Source organism: Amphibalanus amphitrite, unplaced genomic scaffold, assembly GCF_019059575.1.
Source record: "Amphibalanus amphitrite isolate SeventyFive unplaced genomic scaffold, NRLGWU_Aamphi_draft 001099F_arrow, whole genome shotgun sequence".
Lineage (NCBI taxonomy): Eukaryota > Metazoa > Arthropoda > Thecostraca > Balanomorpha > Balanidae > Amphibalanus > Amphibalanus amphitrite.
This window is the reverse complement of record NW_024882593.1, coordinates 24,131-39,800: the sequence shown is the minus strand read 5'-3', so window position 1 is coordinate 39,800 and position 15,670 is coordinate 24,131. Positions and strand designations below refer to the sequence as shown.

The following is a 15,670-nucleotide window of genomic DNA, read 5'->3' as shown; positions in this document are numbered from 1 at the left end:
CAATGATCAGCTGACGCATTTTTCTTGGGCGAAGTCAGAGCGCGCGGGCCGACGCACCACCACCGCACCACAAAGTATGAGCAGCGTATTTGGAAATTCCGACCTCGACGAGCATCAGAAGCCACCTAACAGGCGTGTTCGAAACCGCAGGAGATGATGATAAACGGGTTTATCGAAACTTGATTGGATGAGCCTATCGGTAATAGCGATTTCAGTGTCAGCATTTATTGTTCATAGTGGTGTGAAATGTGGTTGGGGTACGACCGACAACCCGTCGGGGCGAATTTCGCACTGGGGTACTCAAAATTTGAAGAATCATAGACCTCTGTATACATGGACTGGACACAGAAAATCCGGCCATGACCACAACGGCCCTAAAAGTAAATGCTTATAACTCGAGAGTCAGTTTACCTACGACATCCATTTTTTCACCGCCGCATAGCCTCATTCATTGAAAATGATGGGGATCATCCGCCGAGCCGATGCGGTGTGATGGGGGAGCACCTGCACGTGGCGCGTGAGAGATGTTTATGAAAATGGCGTGACAGTATCTCGGGAACGGCTGGGCCGAATGAGTCCAGATTCGGAACACAGCCAGGTATAACCCATTGGCCAATCACGCATGTTACAATTTTGAGGTGCCGATGCACGTGCGCACGTGCACACCCCTTTTCTGTATCTCAGAAACTACTCGTCCGATTTTGCTGAAATTTGATATATAGCTGGACACTAAGCAACCAATGTTGGTGCACACCTCAAACATGGGGTGCAGCTGCACGTGCGCACGTGCACACCCCTTTTCTGTATCTCAGAAACTACTCGTCCGATTTTGCTGAAATTTGATATATAGCCGGACACTAAGCAACCATTGTTGGTGCACACCTCAAATAGAGTTGCAAAATTTCCCTACCGCACTACCGGCATGCCGGTAATTTTTCACTACCGCAGGTTTTTTCGTGGTATCTGGCATGCCTTGCCGGTAGCATGCCGGTATTTTTGATTTTGCACACAAAAAATTATCAGCATATGATTCAAACTTTGGACACTAAGAGGCTAATGAATTGTAATAACAGCAATCTTAGCCACTGCAAAATACATTTTGTGGTAGAAGTTCCATTGCTAAGGGTAGGGGTAACACATGAACCTCAGCATTTCACAGGTTTGGCTCTAATTAGAATTGTCAAGAATCTACTGTGGTCTACGAGTTCAAGAATGCAGGTTTTTTGGTATGCCGGTAATTTGGCGGTTTTTTGCTTGGGGCGTGGTAGCATGCCGGTATCCCAGAAAATTTTTGTGGGGCGGGGCGGTGCCGGTAGCAGCCCATTGGGAAAACTTTGCAACTCTAACCTCAAACATGGGGTGCAGCTGCACGTGCGCACGTGCACACCCCTTTTCTGTATCTCAGAAACTACTCGTCCGATTTTGCTGAAATTTGATATATAGCCGGACACTAAGCAACCATTGTTGGTGCACACCTCAAACATGGGGTGCAGCTGCACGTGCGCACGTGCACACCCCTTTTCTGTATCTCAGAAACTACTCGTCCGATTTTGCTGAAATTTGATATATAGCCGGACACTAAGCAACCATTGTTAGTGCACACCTCAAACATGGGGTGCAGCTGCACGTGCGCACGTGCACACCCCTTTTCTGTATCTCAGAAACTACTCGTCCGATTTTGCTGAACTTTACTTTTTAGCTTGATACTCAGCAAGCATTGCTGGTCAACATCTCGATTTTGGAATGACTTTGCACGTGCATTCGTGCACACTCCCTGTTGTGCCTCGGACACTGAGTGTCCTCGCCTATGCTTCTAGTTAGAAAATGCTTTAAATGATAGACTGAGACATTGACAGCTGATTTCTTTCGCTTAACGTATTTGTTATGAGTGCGAGAGGATAAACAATATAAATTTAAGTCAAATTCTTGTTTTTTTTTAGGTTTACTGAATGTTTGTAAAGCATAGGAACTTTTACACTCCTGGTTCTGTATTTGTAATAGGCTCTTATTTTTATCACCATTTGATTCCAATACCATTGATTTTCATAAAGAATGTAGGATAAATGTTGAGGAGCTTTATTCTCGGAATGTCCTGTTTCGGTCACGAAAGGACTGTTCGCTCGTGCGACAGTCTCTGTTCTGCATCCGGGCAAAGCCTTATAAGAGGCGACCTCTGGCGACATTCAGCTATTGGGGGTGGCGTGAAAACAAATATCATATAACAACAACGGGTAACATATGAACATCTCTTCGGGACTGTAGACAACATATTTCACTATTACACTCATCACAAAACGCCTTTCTAACCACCCCTTGATGCATCGCATGGCACGCAGCTCTCGCGACTCGACCCAGGAACGTCCTTCGCCAGGGGCGAACGTTGAAGACAGACGCGCTGCAGTCGGCGAATGTGGGGCGCTGGAATGCATCCGCACGGAGAGCCAACGCGCGGTAGCGGCGGCGGCGACGGGAGTCACGTGCGTTACTTGCAACTTCTGTCAAGAGCGGGAAGCGGCTGATCACAGGACCTGCCCGCTGACGGCGGGACAATGTCACACACACATCCGTAAGCGTACGATAACGACGGCGCTCTCGACCACCACACACTCACTGCTGTCACTTTGCACCGCTCAGTTTTCTCACTTTGTTTTCAGTCTGATCACGTCGACGCATGACTACCGGACTTGAAGATCGCCTTTTACTTGAGTGAACAGCACTGTTCACTTCTGTAGCGTAGTTGGATGTGAAGACATTGAAGAGTGCGCGCGCCATCTGTCCATATAATGGAAGAAAGCTGTGGCCTCTGGCGCACTGGAGGCTTATCAGCCGGCTGTCCTGCTGAGCGATGGAGGTGGAGACGTGCTCAAACGTGGAGCGTGGTTCGGAGCAGCCGAGAAGGGCGCGCCTCGATGCCTCATCCTGCATCAGCGACCTGTGAAATACAAGGAAAGAACATTGAACTAACATACTATGATACATGACTACTGATTACTAATTTGCATAACCCTGTCGTGCAAAGGCAAAAACGTTAGGGTGACCTCTAACCTGACGTAATGATCTCTGACTTGACTTAATCGTTTTTGTCTTTGCACGGTAGAATTGTAGCGTATTAGACAAACACTTTAAAGCAATTATAATGCAGGTATAATAAACGCTACAACAAGTTCAATTTAAATTACAATTTAATACAAAAGTACTGTCACCAATCATGTGTCGACTTATTCTAAAATTAGCTGATGCACAGGTTCTGTCTGCCACCAAGCCAGAACTCAAAGTACCTAATATCTGAGAGGAAAATGACCAAAAGTTCAAACTAACTCAGACAAATTAAGCATATAAACAACTGAGTGGTAGTGCTTACCTATAAGCGTGGCAGATGTTCATCGACAAGTCCACGGTGAGCTCGGAAGGGCAGAGCAGGCCTCCCCGGTTCAGATGATCAGTGAATGTCTTCACGGCTTCTGTTAGTTCGGGTGCTGTTTCTGGTTGGCTGTCTTCCGCATCGATTCGTACTTCTTGAACCTGGCTCGGCTCCTTGTTGACCAAGAGTGCGTGGCATGCATGGCACTGTCTCCTCTTCAGCGCTGAGCGGGCGAGGTAGCCAGCCACATGTGTGATGGCCTGCTCTGCTCCCTCCGATAGAGGCTCGTGCTCCGCGCTGGCAGCGTACTCCGCCAGGGTCTCCGCCACCTCAGCGTCGTCCTGCTGTCGCTGTTGACGTGCCTCCGCCATGACAGCAGCCACTGTGCCGAGACTGTAGCCCGACAGCCAGACGAGACTTTTGACCCGGATGACTGCTTCCCCTTCGAAAAATTGTCTGACGCTCGCCCAGAAGTTTCCGCCAGCCAACTTCCTCAGGTAGCCGAAACGGCCTTCGATCCTGTCCGACTGTATTTTCCCCAGAAGGACATAGTCGATTACGTCACCGTGCTCTTCCAGCAGGTAGCGGGCCACGCCGACTAGACCTCTGCAGGTGTAGATGGCGGCCTGCGATGTGTCGACAGACATCTTCCCACCTCCTTTCCTGTTCTGCCAGACTCGCAGCATAGCTGCAAAGGCAGCGAGGAAGTCCAGGCCCGTGCAACTTTCCTCGTTCCTGGGTGGGGCCCTGAGAGGGTCACGCAGGCGCACGTGCGTGAATGCCGTCTTCACATTCACAACGCTGAACCACTTCCTGAGCATCTCGAGGAATTCGGCCGTCTGTCCGAAGTCGCGGTACTCGTTCTTCTGGCTGTAGTATCTGAGCGCTGCCACAGTCGACTCATGGGTGGCTGCCACAGCCAGTTGAACGTTGACGCGCTCAATGCTGGTGGGGTTAAGTACCCGGTCTGTCAGTTTGTAGGCCATTTTGACCTCCTCTCCCATCTCCAGCTTGTGCAGCTGTTGCAGGTGTTTGAACTGGGCCTTCACGGCCATCTCGAGGCCTGGAGGTATGCAGACGAGGGTCTTCTTGTTCATCAGATTGAAAAAGAAGTTCTTGTACAGGTGCACGCTGTCGTACATGGTGTAGACTCTTGTTTGAGCGTTGAAGGGATTCACGATGTACTCCGGATGACGCCCGTCTTCACCGAGCGAGTTGTGAAAGGCTTGGTTTGTCCGGTGTCCGTCGGTGGTGCATGACACGACAGTGAACCCTACTTCCGTCAGGGTCTTCAGCACCGTGAAGAATATGGTGCGAATGTCTTCGGTGGTGATGCTGCATACCGGTGACATTGAGATGGTGTCCTCGTACGTGCCAGCCACAGAGGAGATGAGGGTACAGAAGATAGTACTGGCGACACCGTCTTTGCTCTCACCAAAGACGCGCCCTCCAGCCACTTCAACTGCTCGCGCCGTGTACACTTCATCCATTGCCAGATTGACCAGTCTCTCTCTCTTGGTCAGTTTTTCGATCCTCATTTGGAGATACTTCACTGTGCCGATCTCCAAACCCTCTCTCACGCTGAGCGCGGATGTGAGGCGTCGGAGGGTTTTCTTGTGCGGCAGGAACAGAACAGAGCAGCTACACAACTCTTCGTATAACTTCGGGCTGGTTCTGTCCCACACCACAGCCAAACTCATCAGCGCTTGACTATATCGCCGTCTGTTCGCTGGGACCGAGGCCAGGCGTAGCTGCTCCGCGACGAACTGACAGATGGTGAACTTATCACCACTGTCGGCTTCCGCTGCTAGATCCAAAACGCTGGCAGCAGAGGTCATCAAGTCCTTGGCAGTGATGGTGAATGACTTCAGGCGAGCAAGCACGTTCAAGACCTCTGTGGTGCTTTGGAATTGCCCAGCTCTTGCAGTTAACCCAGAAAATTGCTGAACAGAGATTTCAACACCTGCTGCGTGTGCCCGAAAGTGAAGATCTTCATATACCGTTAGGTTTCTGGTGATGACCGGGTGCCCTGACTTCTCATCCAGCTGCTCTAATCGGACGCTCAGTACAGACTCGACTCCGGCTGGGTGTGACATCTTCACTGTCGTGTACCCTGAAGGAAGCGTTTCGTTCTCGAGCTTGGTATGCATGTCCTCCAGAGTTGAGAACTTCTCCGCCTCCATCATGTCGGCGCACTGTTGTTGCAGTTGCACTTCGGCAACCTGCCGTCTCGATGATGCTGTTGCCAGCACTGTCGTGCGCTGCCGCTGGGCATCGTTGAGCGGGACAGGACTGAAAGAAAAGAAAACAAAAGAAATTAAGACACTGGCCTCGCTCGGTCGGTGTACCTAAATTAATCACACTTTACCTAAAGCTCATAGCAAATTTATTGCATTCCATGTTATTTTGACCAACGTTCAATGCATAGTTGACCTCAGGTCAACGGTACTTCAAACCGGAATGCGTGTTTCAACACTCGGGTGGGCTTAGTATACCGTTGCAAGTAGGAATTTAACCCGCGCACCGACGGGGGTCCGCGCCAACTTATAACCGACGGGGGAGGGGCGGATGCAACCGCCCCCCTGAGATCTCGAGAACGAAGCAAGATAGCGACAAGCGGTAAACGGCATGGGGTACGCACGGACAAGATCTACAATTTTTACTTAAGTCATTTTCAGGTCAGGTCAAAGATGACGTCACAGGGGTCAAAAAAGTAAAAATAGCGGCGCTAGATATGACCCTAAGTCATCGATATCAAAATTCTGAGAGATACAAATTCTAGCTACCAAAGACATAATTACATCCTGCGACTCTCCAAGGCCTCAGTCATCTACTGTAGCTCTGACACGGTAACAAAGTTGCAAAAAAGTGGTTTGAGGTTGCTTCATTCGAAGTGACCTGGTAACCTGACCTTAAAAGTTAGGAGGTTTAAACTTGCACACCATGCTGTAAAATTGATGAGAGAATAGTCATGCCAAATTTCGCGGTGCTACGCGTCGCGGTTTTCCCGCTATTTACGAAAACACTGGTTTCAGTGCCATTCTAACGATGTACAAATATCTATAAAAAAAGAGATTAGGGACAGATTTGGTCAAATTAGGTGCCATCGCCAGATAGCCCGTCGTGAAAACGGCTATTAGGGACAACAGTATGCACAAAATCTATGTATCAGAAATTTGATACCGGTGACCTAAGGTCAGGTCAGTTTTGCGACCTCCATTATAAGCCATTGGGGAAACTTGAAAGATGCATCTTGTGTGGAGGAACGTCACAATAAACATCGCAACAAACAGACATAACGGCAAACACCTTCAACGATCGAATTACAAGTAAACATGACGAACCAGAAAATGGCACCTTTGACCCTTCTTTATGTCCCTGAGGTCACCTTGGGTCACAAATGGCATTTAACAGTTTTTGGCCAACAGCTTTTGATAGAGGCACAAACGTCTAAGATTTGTTTGGCTTGACAACACGGATCGACCGGCATGCAACAAGACCTTTTACCGGGCAGGTCATGACCATGACTTGAGTTTTGACCTTGACCTTGACCGATTTCTTCATTATTTTTACGCTATTTCGAATGCCGCCTACTATGTCACTACGTGTCCCAGGAGCCGAGCTAGAATGGGGTGTTAAAACACCCCAGCAGGGCGTGGGAATCCAGGACCCTCAGCGGGCCCCCAGTTCGGGCACTCAGCGCTGCTAGCAAGTCACAGCGAGCTAATGTCTGCCTTACACACTCATAAATGCATGATAAAAGGTACCTTGTAGATACCGAGCTTTTACCACTTATGTTTCACGACAAAACTAGGTCGCACTAGGTCACAAAAGGTCATGGAAGTTTTGAGGAATGCATGTGGGAAATGTATAAGTCGTGTGACACGTGTTTTATGTCACTCGACGCATGTTTTAACCCTATTCCTGGCGGGCTCCGCCGGGACAAGAAACTGGCGGGGGGCCGATTCGCCCCCCCCCCTTCAGATCTCAAAAACTACACATCGCAGCGACAAACGGCGAACGGCGTTTGATAGGTCGTTTAAAGATCTACAACTTTTATATAAAACATTTTCAGGTCAGGTCAATATTGAGGTCACCAGAGGTCATCAACGATAAAATGTTTTGGAATTAGTTACCTATATAACTTTTAAACTAAGAAACATAGAGACATAAAACCAATACATTTTTTGTTGCTCTCGCCGAGGCGATGCGAAATAAGTATGTGATGACCTTCACAGGTCAATTTGAAATTTGACCTGAGGTCAAGGTCAGGTCATTCATCAATGAGGTTGTGGGGTATGGTCATGCTGCATACCAAACGACGCGCCTTGACCAGGCGAGCAGTTTGGTACCACTTACAAGTCTTAAGCACCATCATGTCGTGATTTATTGACAGAAAAACGATTTATGACGTCACATGACCTCACATGACCTTTGCCGGTGCCCCTGTCAATTAGCGGCACCAGGATTATCACCGATGAGATAACCTTCCATAATACTGAAAGAATTGGGTGGTTTTGACTCGTTTACACGAAGCAGGAGGCGTTTCAATATTTTCCCATAGGCTTGCAATGTAAAGGTCACGAGTCTGGCCTGACCTCAGGTCACAGATATGAAAATTCTGAGATATACAAATTGCACATACTGGTACCCTAACAAAAGCCTAAAGAGAAGAAATTGATAGGTCAGAAACTCTAGCTCTGGCGTGATTGCAAACTTTTCTGAGGTAGGGTCACCAAACCGCCTCTGGTGACCTGACCTAAGGTCAGATCAACTCAAAATTTTCAGAAATGTTGCGTAAAAGCCTTTTAGGAAAAGTCAGAAAATTTGAGCTTCCTAGCTCAAAGCGTTTGGGAGAAATAACCAAAAAACCTCAGGGGGGCTCCTGAGGCCCCCCCCCCCGCCAGGAATAGGGTTAAGCTATGGGTACCTACAGGCTTTTACTTAGTACTCACCATTCGTGTGATTCGAAGACTGACGGAACGGCGCCGCTCTTCAGAGATTTCCTTTTACGTTCGTTCTTTCTTCTGGTTGTTTGATGAAAGTCTTCCTCACGGAAATGGAGCTCACAGACACCACAGTGATCTGGATTCCAGGCTGAGTCATTGCGACCTATCGCTAACACCCAGCGATCGCGTAACTCTTTGTCATTCGGAAAGGAAAACACAGAAACATTGCGCTGAACTAGCTTGTTTGCCTTTTCTGCCTTTGTAAGCGCGTAGCCTGAACGACATAAAAGAGCGGCACACTTAACCATCCTTCACTTCAAAATGTAAATAGCTAAGAAAATGCACTATAAATCCTAGAAAATACATATTTACTAAATTACGTAAATGCTTAAGTCCCAATGCCTCATTGTTACCAAGGCACAACCATTTACTCAAAATAAACACCCACATTTGTGTCTCTGTTCATTTTTGTTGTTTTACTGAAACTCACGTGATATTACTATTTTATATAAATACGGCGTCCTCGGCAAGGTAAGAGATAAATTTTTAGCTACCATCTTTCATTGCGGGAAATGGCTGATTTCAGTTTCTCGAACCTAGCTAAGCATTCCGCGAGCAGTAAAATTTGATTAAGTCATAACAAACAATGCAGTACCTGACGCAGTATTTCCACACACTCGCTTTTATGAGCAATATACAGTAAGCAGAATTATTCGGTTCACCTTCACTTGCAGTAGGTAAATATCTACTTAAGTTGCTGTGACAAAGCAGTTCCTGTGATAACAATAAACCAAATCCAGGAAACGAAGCGATTGGACTGCATTTTTTTTTTCATTGTTTAGGTGCTACCGACATCTGCTGTTTTGAATGATTACCTTTGCTCTGTAACCCTGGCTAGAAAAAGTATCATGATTGAAAATGAACGCCTTCTTAGCATTGAATTATTATCTGTACCTACAATGCGATTGCGCCGTTATTCATACAGCGAAGGGTGAAGGCCAAGTGTCGCCGATGTTTCTTTTTCGCATTGACGGTCTTATTGCAACTGGTAGGTATTTCAATGCTTCGGCAAGTAGGAAGGATATTTTCTGACCTTTAAAGAGGGGTGTGCACGTGTGCACGTGCAAAGCCATCCCAACTTCGGGATGTGGACCAGCAATACTTGCTGAGTATCAAGCTAAAAAGTAAAGTTCAGCAGAATCGGACGAGTAGTTTCTGAGATACAGAAAAGGGGTGTGCACGTGCGCACGTGCAGCTGCACCCCATGTTTGAGGTGTGCACCAACAATGGTTGCTTAGTGTCCGGCTATATATCAAATTTCAGCAAAATCGGACGAGTAGTTTCTGAGATACAGAAAAGGGGTGTGCACGTGCGCACGTGCAGCTGCACCCCATGTTTGAGGTGTGCACCAACATTGGTTGCTTAGTGTCCGGCTATATATCAAATTTCAGCAAAATCGGACGAGTAGTTTCTGAGATACAGAAAAGGGGTGTGCACGTGCGCACGTGCAGCTGCACCCCATGTTTGAGGTGTGCACCAACATTGGTTGCTTAGTGTCCAGCTATATATCAAATTTCAGCAAAATCGGACGAGTAGTTTCTGAGATACAGAAAAGGGGTGTGCACGTGCGCACGTGCATCGGCACCTCAAAATTGTAACATGCGTGATTGGCCAATGGGTTATACCTGGCTGTGTTCCGAATCTGGACTCATTCGGCCCAGCCGTTCCCGAGATACTGTCACGCCATTTTCATAAACATCTCTCACGCGCCACGTGCAGGTGCTCCCCCATCACACCGCATCGGCTCGGCGGATGATCCCCATCATTTTCAATGAATGAGGCTATGCGGCGGTGAAAAAATGGATGTCGTAGGTAAACTGACTCTCGAGTTATAAGCATTTACTTTTAGGGCCGTTGTGGTCATGGCCGGATTTTCTGTGTCCAGTCCATGTATACAGAGGTCTATGGAAGAATTTAAGACGTTTCCATGAGTTTTGAAGGTATGGATAAGTTCTAAAAATCCGGTTCTCCTTATCCGGGTCATTAACACCATATGGTCCAGGAAAGCTGGCACACTACCTTTAACCCTCGCCCTGGCAGGACATTTTTCATAACGCGGCCTGGCAGGGGAGATGGGTCGGTGCGACCTCCTGGCGTTTCGAAACTAAGCGTCGTAGCGCTTTGCAACAAAAAACAGTCACTTGCTGTCATCGAGTACTCACTATCGGTGGTAGGTATACTTTCTTACCCTATGTCAATATTTGACCCAATTATGGCAGGTCAAAGGTCAAATTTCGGGGAAAAGCTAAAATTTCCCAAGTTGCTTAGCCAATATTGGCGAATCTATGAAAGATACCGGCACCGCCATGAAACCTCGACGACCGTGTTTCTCAGTGAATTAGCAACACAATGATGCATAATTGACTGCAGTTCAGTCATCACTGGCGTGGAGTAGTCCCCGGGAACACGGGAGGTCACACCCGCCGCCGGCGAGCACGGTCGTAATTGACCTTGTAAAGGTCAAGGAACAGTTTTGAAGGCGTTTAGGTGAATACTGAACCACAGACTCGGATTCAGGACTTCAAGAAACCCCACAAAACACAGCTCATATCACGGAGGTCAGCGTGTGAACACGCGGTGTCAATGACCTTGGTTGACCTTAGGAAGGTGAATATATAAGGTGAAGATCCATGTCCTGTCAAATATTACGTAAATCAAATGGAATAGTTTCGTTCTTGTCGATGAGATCACGTCCAGTTACGAGGAATGTACGATTTTGTCAAAAACGGTCGGTACTGTACCTATTATCACGCCATAGCTCGGTGACCTGACATGAACCGATAACTTTTTTACCCAAACATGCGCAAAGGATTCCCCAGAGGCAGCAGCAAATTTCAGCACCATCCGACTAATAGTTTGGCGCCCACCGCAAACAAAACTCAGGGGGGTCGCTTGGAGCCCCCCCCCCCGCCAGGGCGAAGGTTAAATTAATCCGGCAGTCTCTGGGGTATTGCACCCCCCGTCAGTTGCTAGGGGGGGACGTTAACCCTCGCCGGCCGAGGGGGGGGGGGGCGGGTGCCGCCCCCCCCATAGGGTTTTTTCGCGATAGCTCCGAACACGCTGGCGATAGAGAGCTGAAACTTGGCATACCTGACCTTTGATCCAAGCCGCATCTTTTGACACCAACCGCATTTTTGGGTCAGGTCAGGTCACTGACCTATGACGTCATAAGTGAACCTCTGCACGGTCTTCAGATGTCGCAACTTCGCAACGCCCTCACTGCCAGAGGAGATGTCACAGGGAAATGAAACTTGCAGGATCTAGTATCCATTATGAGTCTCACAACTTGTATATCTCGGATTTTTCCTAAAGGTCATATGAGGTCAGGTCATTTTCGTGACCTCACCATTATAAGTCAATGGGGAAAATTTCAAACTGCTATTCTGGCGCCGGGAACGATCTCCAACTATCTCGAGCACACAGAATCGTGATTTGATGCACTCCTTGCAAGGTTAGATGCGTCACTTTTGCAATGTTGACCTTGCGTGACGTCATTTATGACGTCATCAAGGTCATATTAGTTTTTCGTCAATAACTCTTGATCAAATTGAGCTAGCGAGTCGGGAAAGCCACCAATGGACTCAGGAAGACCTGCCGAATCGAATGATATGCGACATGACCCCTTTCGACCAACTTCGTGACCTTAGGGTGCTGACCTGACCTTGACCTGAGGTCAACACCCCAAGTTGACCTGACCCGAACAAAAAGTATATCATTCGACGCGCCTGAGCGAGGCGAACACGATGCTGCCAAAATCGCGGCTCTGCGGCCATTTTTTGCGAAGTTATTCACCAAAAACTGAACCGTACCTTGGGGCACTTGACCTGACCTCAGAGGTCACCGGTTGACCTAGGACCTTAAAATCGGGTACCAATCTCTGCGTCTCGTAACGGCGCACACGCTCGTTTTTTCCGCGACGCGCTAGCTCCACCAGGGGCGAAACGGCGAGGGGGGGGTCGTACCCGCCCCCCCCTCGGCCGGCGTGTATGTAGAAAACCAATAGGTCCGGCGAGGGTTAAACGCCCCCAGACGATAACTCGAGAACGAAGCAATAGGCACAGCGCAACGCGCGAGGCGGCAAACGAAAGAACGCGACGAGATGCGCCGAATGAGTACTTGAAATTTGAATTTCGAGGTCACAGGTCGGGTCAAGGTCAGGTCAAACACCCGAAATTGGGCTTCCATCTGCATGGACTTTAGAACCTTGTACTGGGCGTCTCTCTTCATAAGCTATGTCCAGACTGAGCACAATCCTTCATATACGTGTAAGTGCTACACGAGTGTCAGATCTATGTAGGTGTCAGTCACAGATAGGTCAGAGTCACTGTCAGGTCAACCAGGTAAGAACACATCCCCGAAAATCAAAATTGGCATTCGCAGCATATGGCACATGATCTATGGATACTTTAGGTCGCAGAACACGATGGTGACACTCATTTTATCATACGAGTACGTATTTGGTCGTAAAAGATCAATTTAAGAAAGGCATGCATCGTCGTCAAGTAGTCACGAGAAATTGCCAAGATTCAGCTCAAGATTTTGGAAAATGTAGAACGATCATCGAAACGAAGATACCATTTGACTGGGCATTGCAGTCTCATGGCGTTTACGGCATGTTTTTACGTCCGTTCTGTGATTTTATAAATTTTTAACATTTGCCGTTTTCGGCCGAAAAACTCGGAAAACATGACGTCACTAAAACCTCAAAATCCCAATATTTTCAACCGATTTTATTTTAAAATTTTGTCACAACAAACTTCAATCTATTCCCCACAGGTACCGAAAATTTGGCGTTTTTAACCTAGAACGCGGTGAAAAAGTGGGCATTTATCATTCCCCCTCCAGCAGCTCGCGGGTTAAGATCGAAACAAATTAAAAAAGACGCCTTGATAAAAAATGCGCGTCAGTCATGTAGGTCGATAGCAATGCATGTGATGATGTGAATGTTATGTAGCAGCATCTGCCACCTCCATGGCAGCTCATGCTGACTGACTCCGGATCACTAAAAAATCAGCGCCAAATTTAAATGCGCTGTATTTAAATGGTAATAAGTGTTAATAATAACCTTTTGCTCATAACTAAAGTTAGCCAAAAACAAATCCATTATTGATTTGTTATCAACTCAACCTATTAACTAGCTTATGTTTCTTTATGTTTCTAACTTATGTTATGTTTCTCAACCTATTAACTAGCTCTTATTACAACTATAATTATAATCAGGCTAAAAAATGTTTCAAACCATTCAAAGTATTAAAATGGGCATAAAATGAAAACAATACAGAATATGGTCGAGAAGTGTATGTTAAGATTGCTCAGATTAACATTTGTCTCAAAAGTGGGACATATAAATAATAAAACACACATTGCCAGGTCGATACCCGAGGGTGCGACCTACCGGTACAACGATACCTGAGGGCCCCACACCGTGATCTCAGGGTTCATGCCAGTTTTTTCAGGGCCTCCACAACGCCTTTTGCCAAGGCCGATTTCTGTGGGTCGGGCCCTTGGCAGTATGCAGGTTTCTAACTAACTGCCCTACGTGCATCGGCTTAGTATTCCGGACTAGTGGCGGCGCCGACTTTTTGGAAAGGTGCCCGCACGTGGGAAAGTGGGGGAGGGCAATCGGCACAACTTGCACGCTCTTTGAAAATTCGAATCCGCAGTCGCTGCTCAGATTTATCTTTTAAAAAATCGTGAGTGAAGTTATTGATTAATTTGGTATATAATTTTGGTTGATTTGTATTTGGTTGTATTTCTGGTTTTTATGTGGTAATGGTAAAATTTTGGTATGATTTGGTTAATATTATAAACTTTTGGCTTATAATTTTGGTATAGTTCGTTTTTTTTAAGTTTGCCCCTCACTGTAACCGTCTTTTTGAACATAGCACGAGAATTGCTAGCTGAATTACTGAGAAAACTGGTTGGCGCACACTGATTTAACCAGATTTCACAGACGATCAATTTCATCAAATTTATTTACTATTTCACAGACCGTAAATCGTATCTGCCAATACCTACAGCCCCACAGGATTAGACGACTTCTCAGGAATTATGTCTGAACTAATAAATAAATTGCACGGCGCTTAACATAACGTTAAATCGTCGATGTTCAAAACTTATTTTTGAAAATACTAGAGGGACAGCATTACGCGCAGCGTAATAAATCAATTTTCATTAGAATCGGCCCAGTAACGGCCGAGTTATTGCCAGAATAAATTTGGCGTCTCCACTTGGCCGGTGGTGCTCTTTTCCGGTATTCATTGCCAAAGGTCAGTGACCTTCCGGCTCTGATTTCGCTCAGTTTGGCAAGCGAAGAAACTGAGCCTAAGGCGCGTGCTCTCTGCTCGAAGCCGGCCGCGGCCAAAATTCCGCAAAGATGCGCCCGCCACGTGCAAACCACCGAGCGCACCCCCACCAAAATTTAATGCGACAAATGGTTGCACGCGCCCGACTCGGCGCCAAAGTTTCAGCCCCGCAACACATAAAGTCGCCTCGCAACAGCCCGCCAAGCGTGACTGACGCGTTACGTACAGACATTTTGATTTTTATATTTTTGAAAATATTATTCAATCATATCTACAATACAATGTGCGCTAACCAGTTTTCTCAGTAATTCAGCTAGCAATTCTCGTGCTGTGTTCAAAGAGACGTTTACAGTGAGGGGCAAACTTAAGAAAAACGGACTATAGGAACCTGCATACTGCTAAGGACCCGACCCTCAGAAATTGGTTTATAAACCGTAAACGGGGGTGACTTTGCCATGTTTTCAACTTTAGACGCTTGTATTCTTTACACTTGTTAACTTGTTGGGATGACTCTATGTTCAAAACACGGATGAATATTAGCTCTTTTGGTTTTGCTATTATCGTATTTATATCTTGCCTAAAAATATATTTTTTTAAAGAAAATGAGTCGTGGCAAAGTTAACCCGGCAGGCGGTGGGCCTCCCGGCCACCTTCCGCGCGGTGGGGGGGGGGGGGGGGGCGGGGGGCATTTTTTGCCCCCCCTTATCTCCGAAACTACTGGACGGATCCGGAAAATTCAAACGGCGTTCGATAGCCCTGTCAAATTTGTCGAAGGAAACCATTTTTTTTTTTTGCTCGGTCGGCCTAGTGCCATACCCGAGCAGGGGCAGTTACTCCGGCAATTTTCGCCGGGCAGCAAGTCTTACATTAAAGGTAGTGTGCCAGCTTTCTTGGACCATATGGAGTTAATGACCCGGATAAGGAGAACCGGATTTTTAGAACTTATCCATACCTTCAAAACTTATGGAAACGTCTTAAATTCTTCAAATTTTGAG

At 47.0% G+C, this 15,670-nt stretch overlaps 1 protein-coding gene across 1 annotated transcript; it reads right to left on the bottom strand.

The window, feature by feature from the left end:
- Positions 1–2,060: 2,060 nt before the first annotated feature.
- On the bottom strand, positions 2,061–8,699 carry LOC122370108. Its single transcript, XM_043345376.1, has 3 exons — positions 8,317–8,699; positions 3,362–5,653; positions 2,061–2,932 (listed from the first exon to the last, which is right to left on the bottom strand). Exons 1-3 carry the CDS (start codon positions 8,616–8,618, stop codon positions 2,617–2,619), a joined length of 2,910 nt encoding a protein of 969 aa, XP_043201311.1. The 5' UTR covers positions 8,619–8,699; the 3' UTR covers positions 2,061–2,616.
- Between the last annotated feature and the right edge of the window lie 6,971 nt (positions 8,700–15,670).

What these genes read in the sequence shown, in the direction of transcription:
- LOC122370108 (XM_043345376.1), bottom strand. Translation starts at nt 8,618, where the DNA reads ATGGTTAAGTGTGCCGCTCTTTTATGTCGTTCAGGCTACGCGCTTACA. An exon ending in GTCTTCGAATCACACGAATG is followed by an intron (nt 5,654 to 8,316) that starts GTGAGTACTAAG and finishes CTTTTCTTTCAG; the next exon opens with TCCTGTCCCGCTCAACGATG. An exon ending in AACATCTGCCACGCTTATAG is followed by an intron (nt 2,933 to 3,361) that starts GTAAGCACTACC and finishes TGTATTTCACAG; the next exon opens with GTCGCTGATGCAGGATGAGG.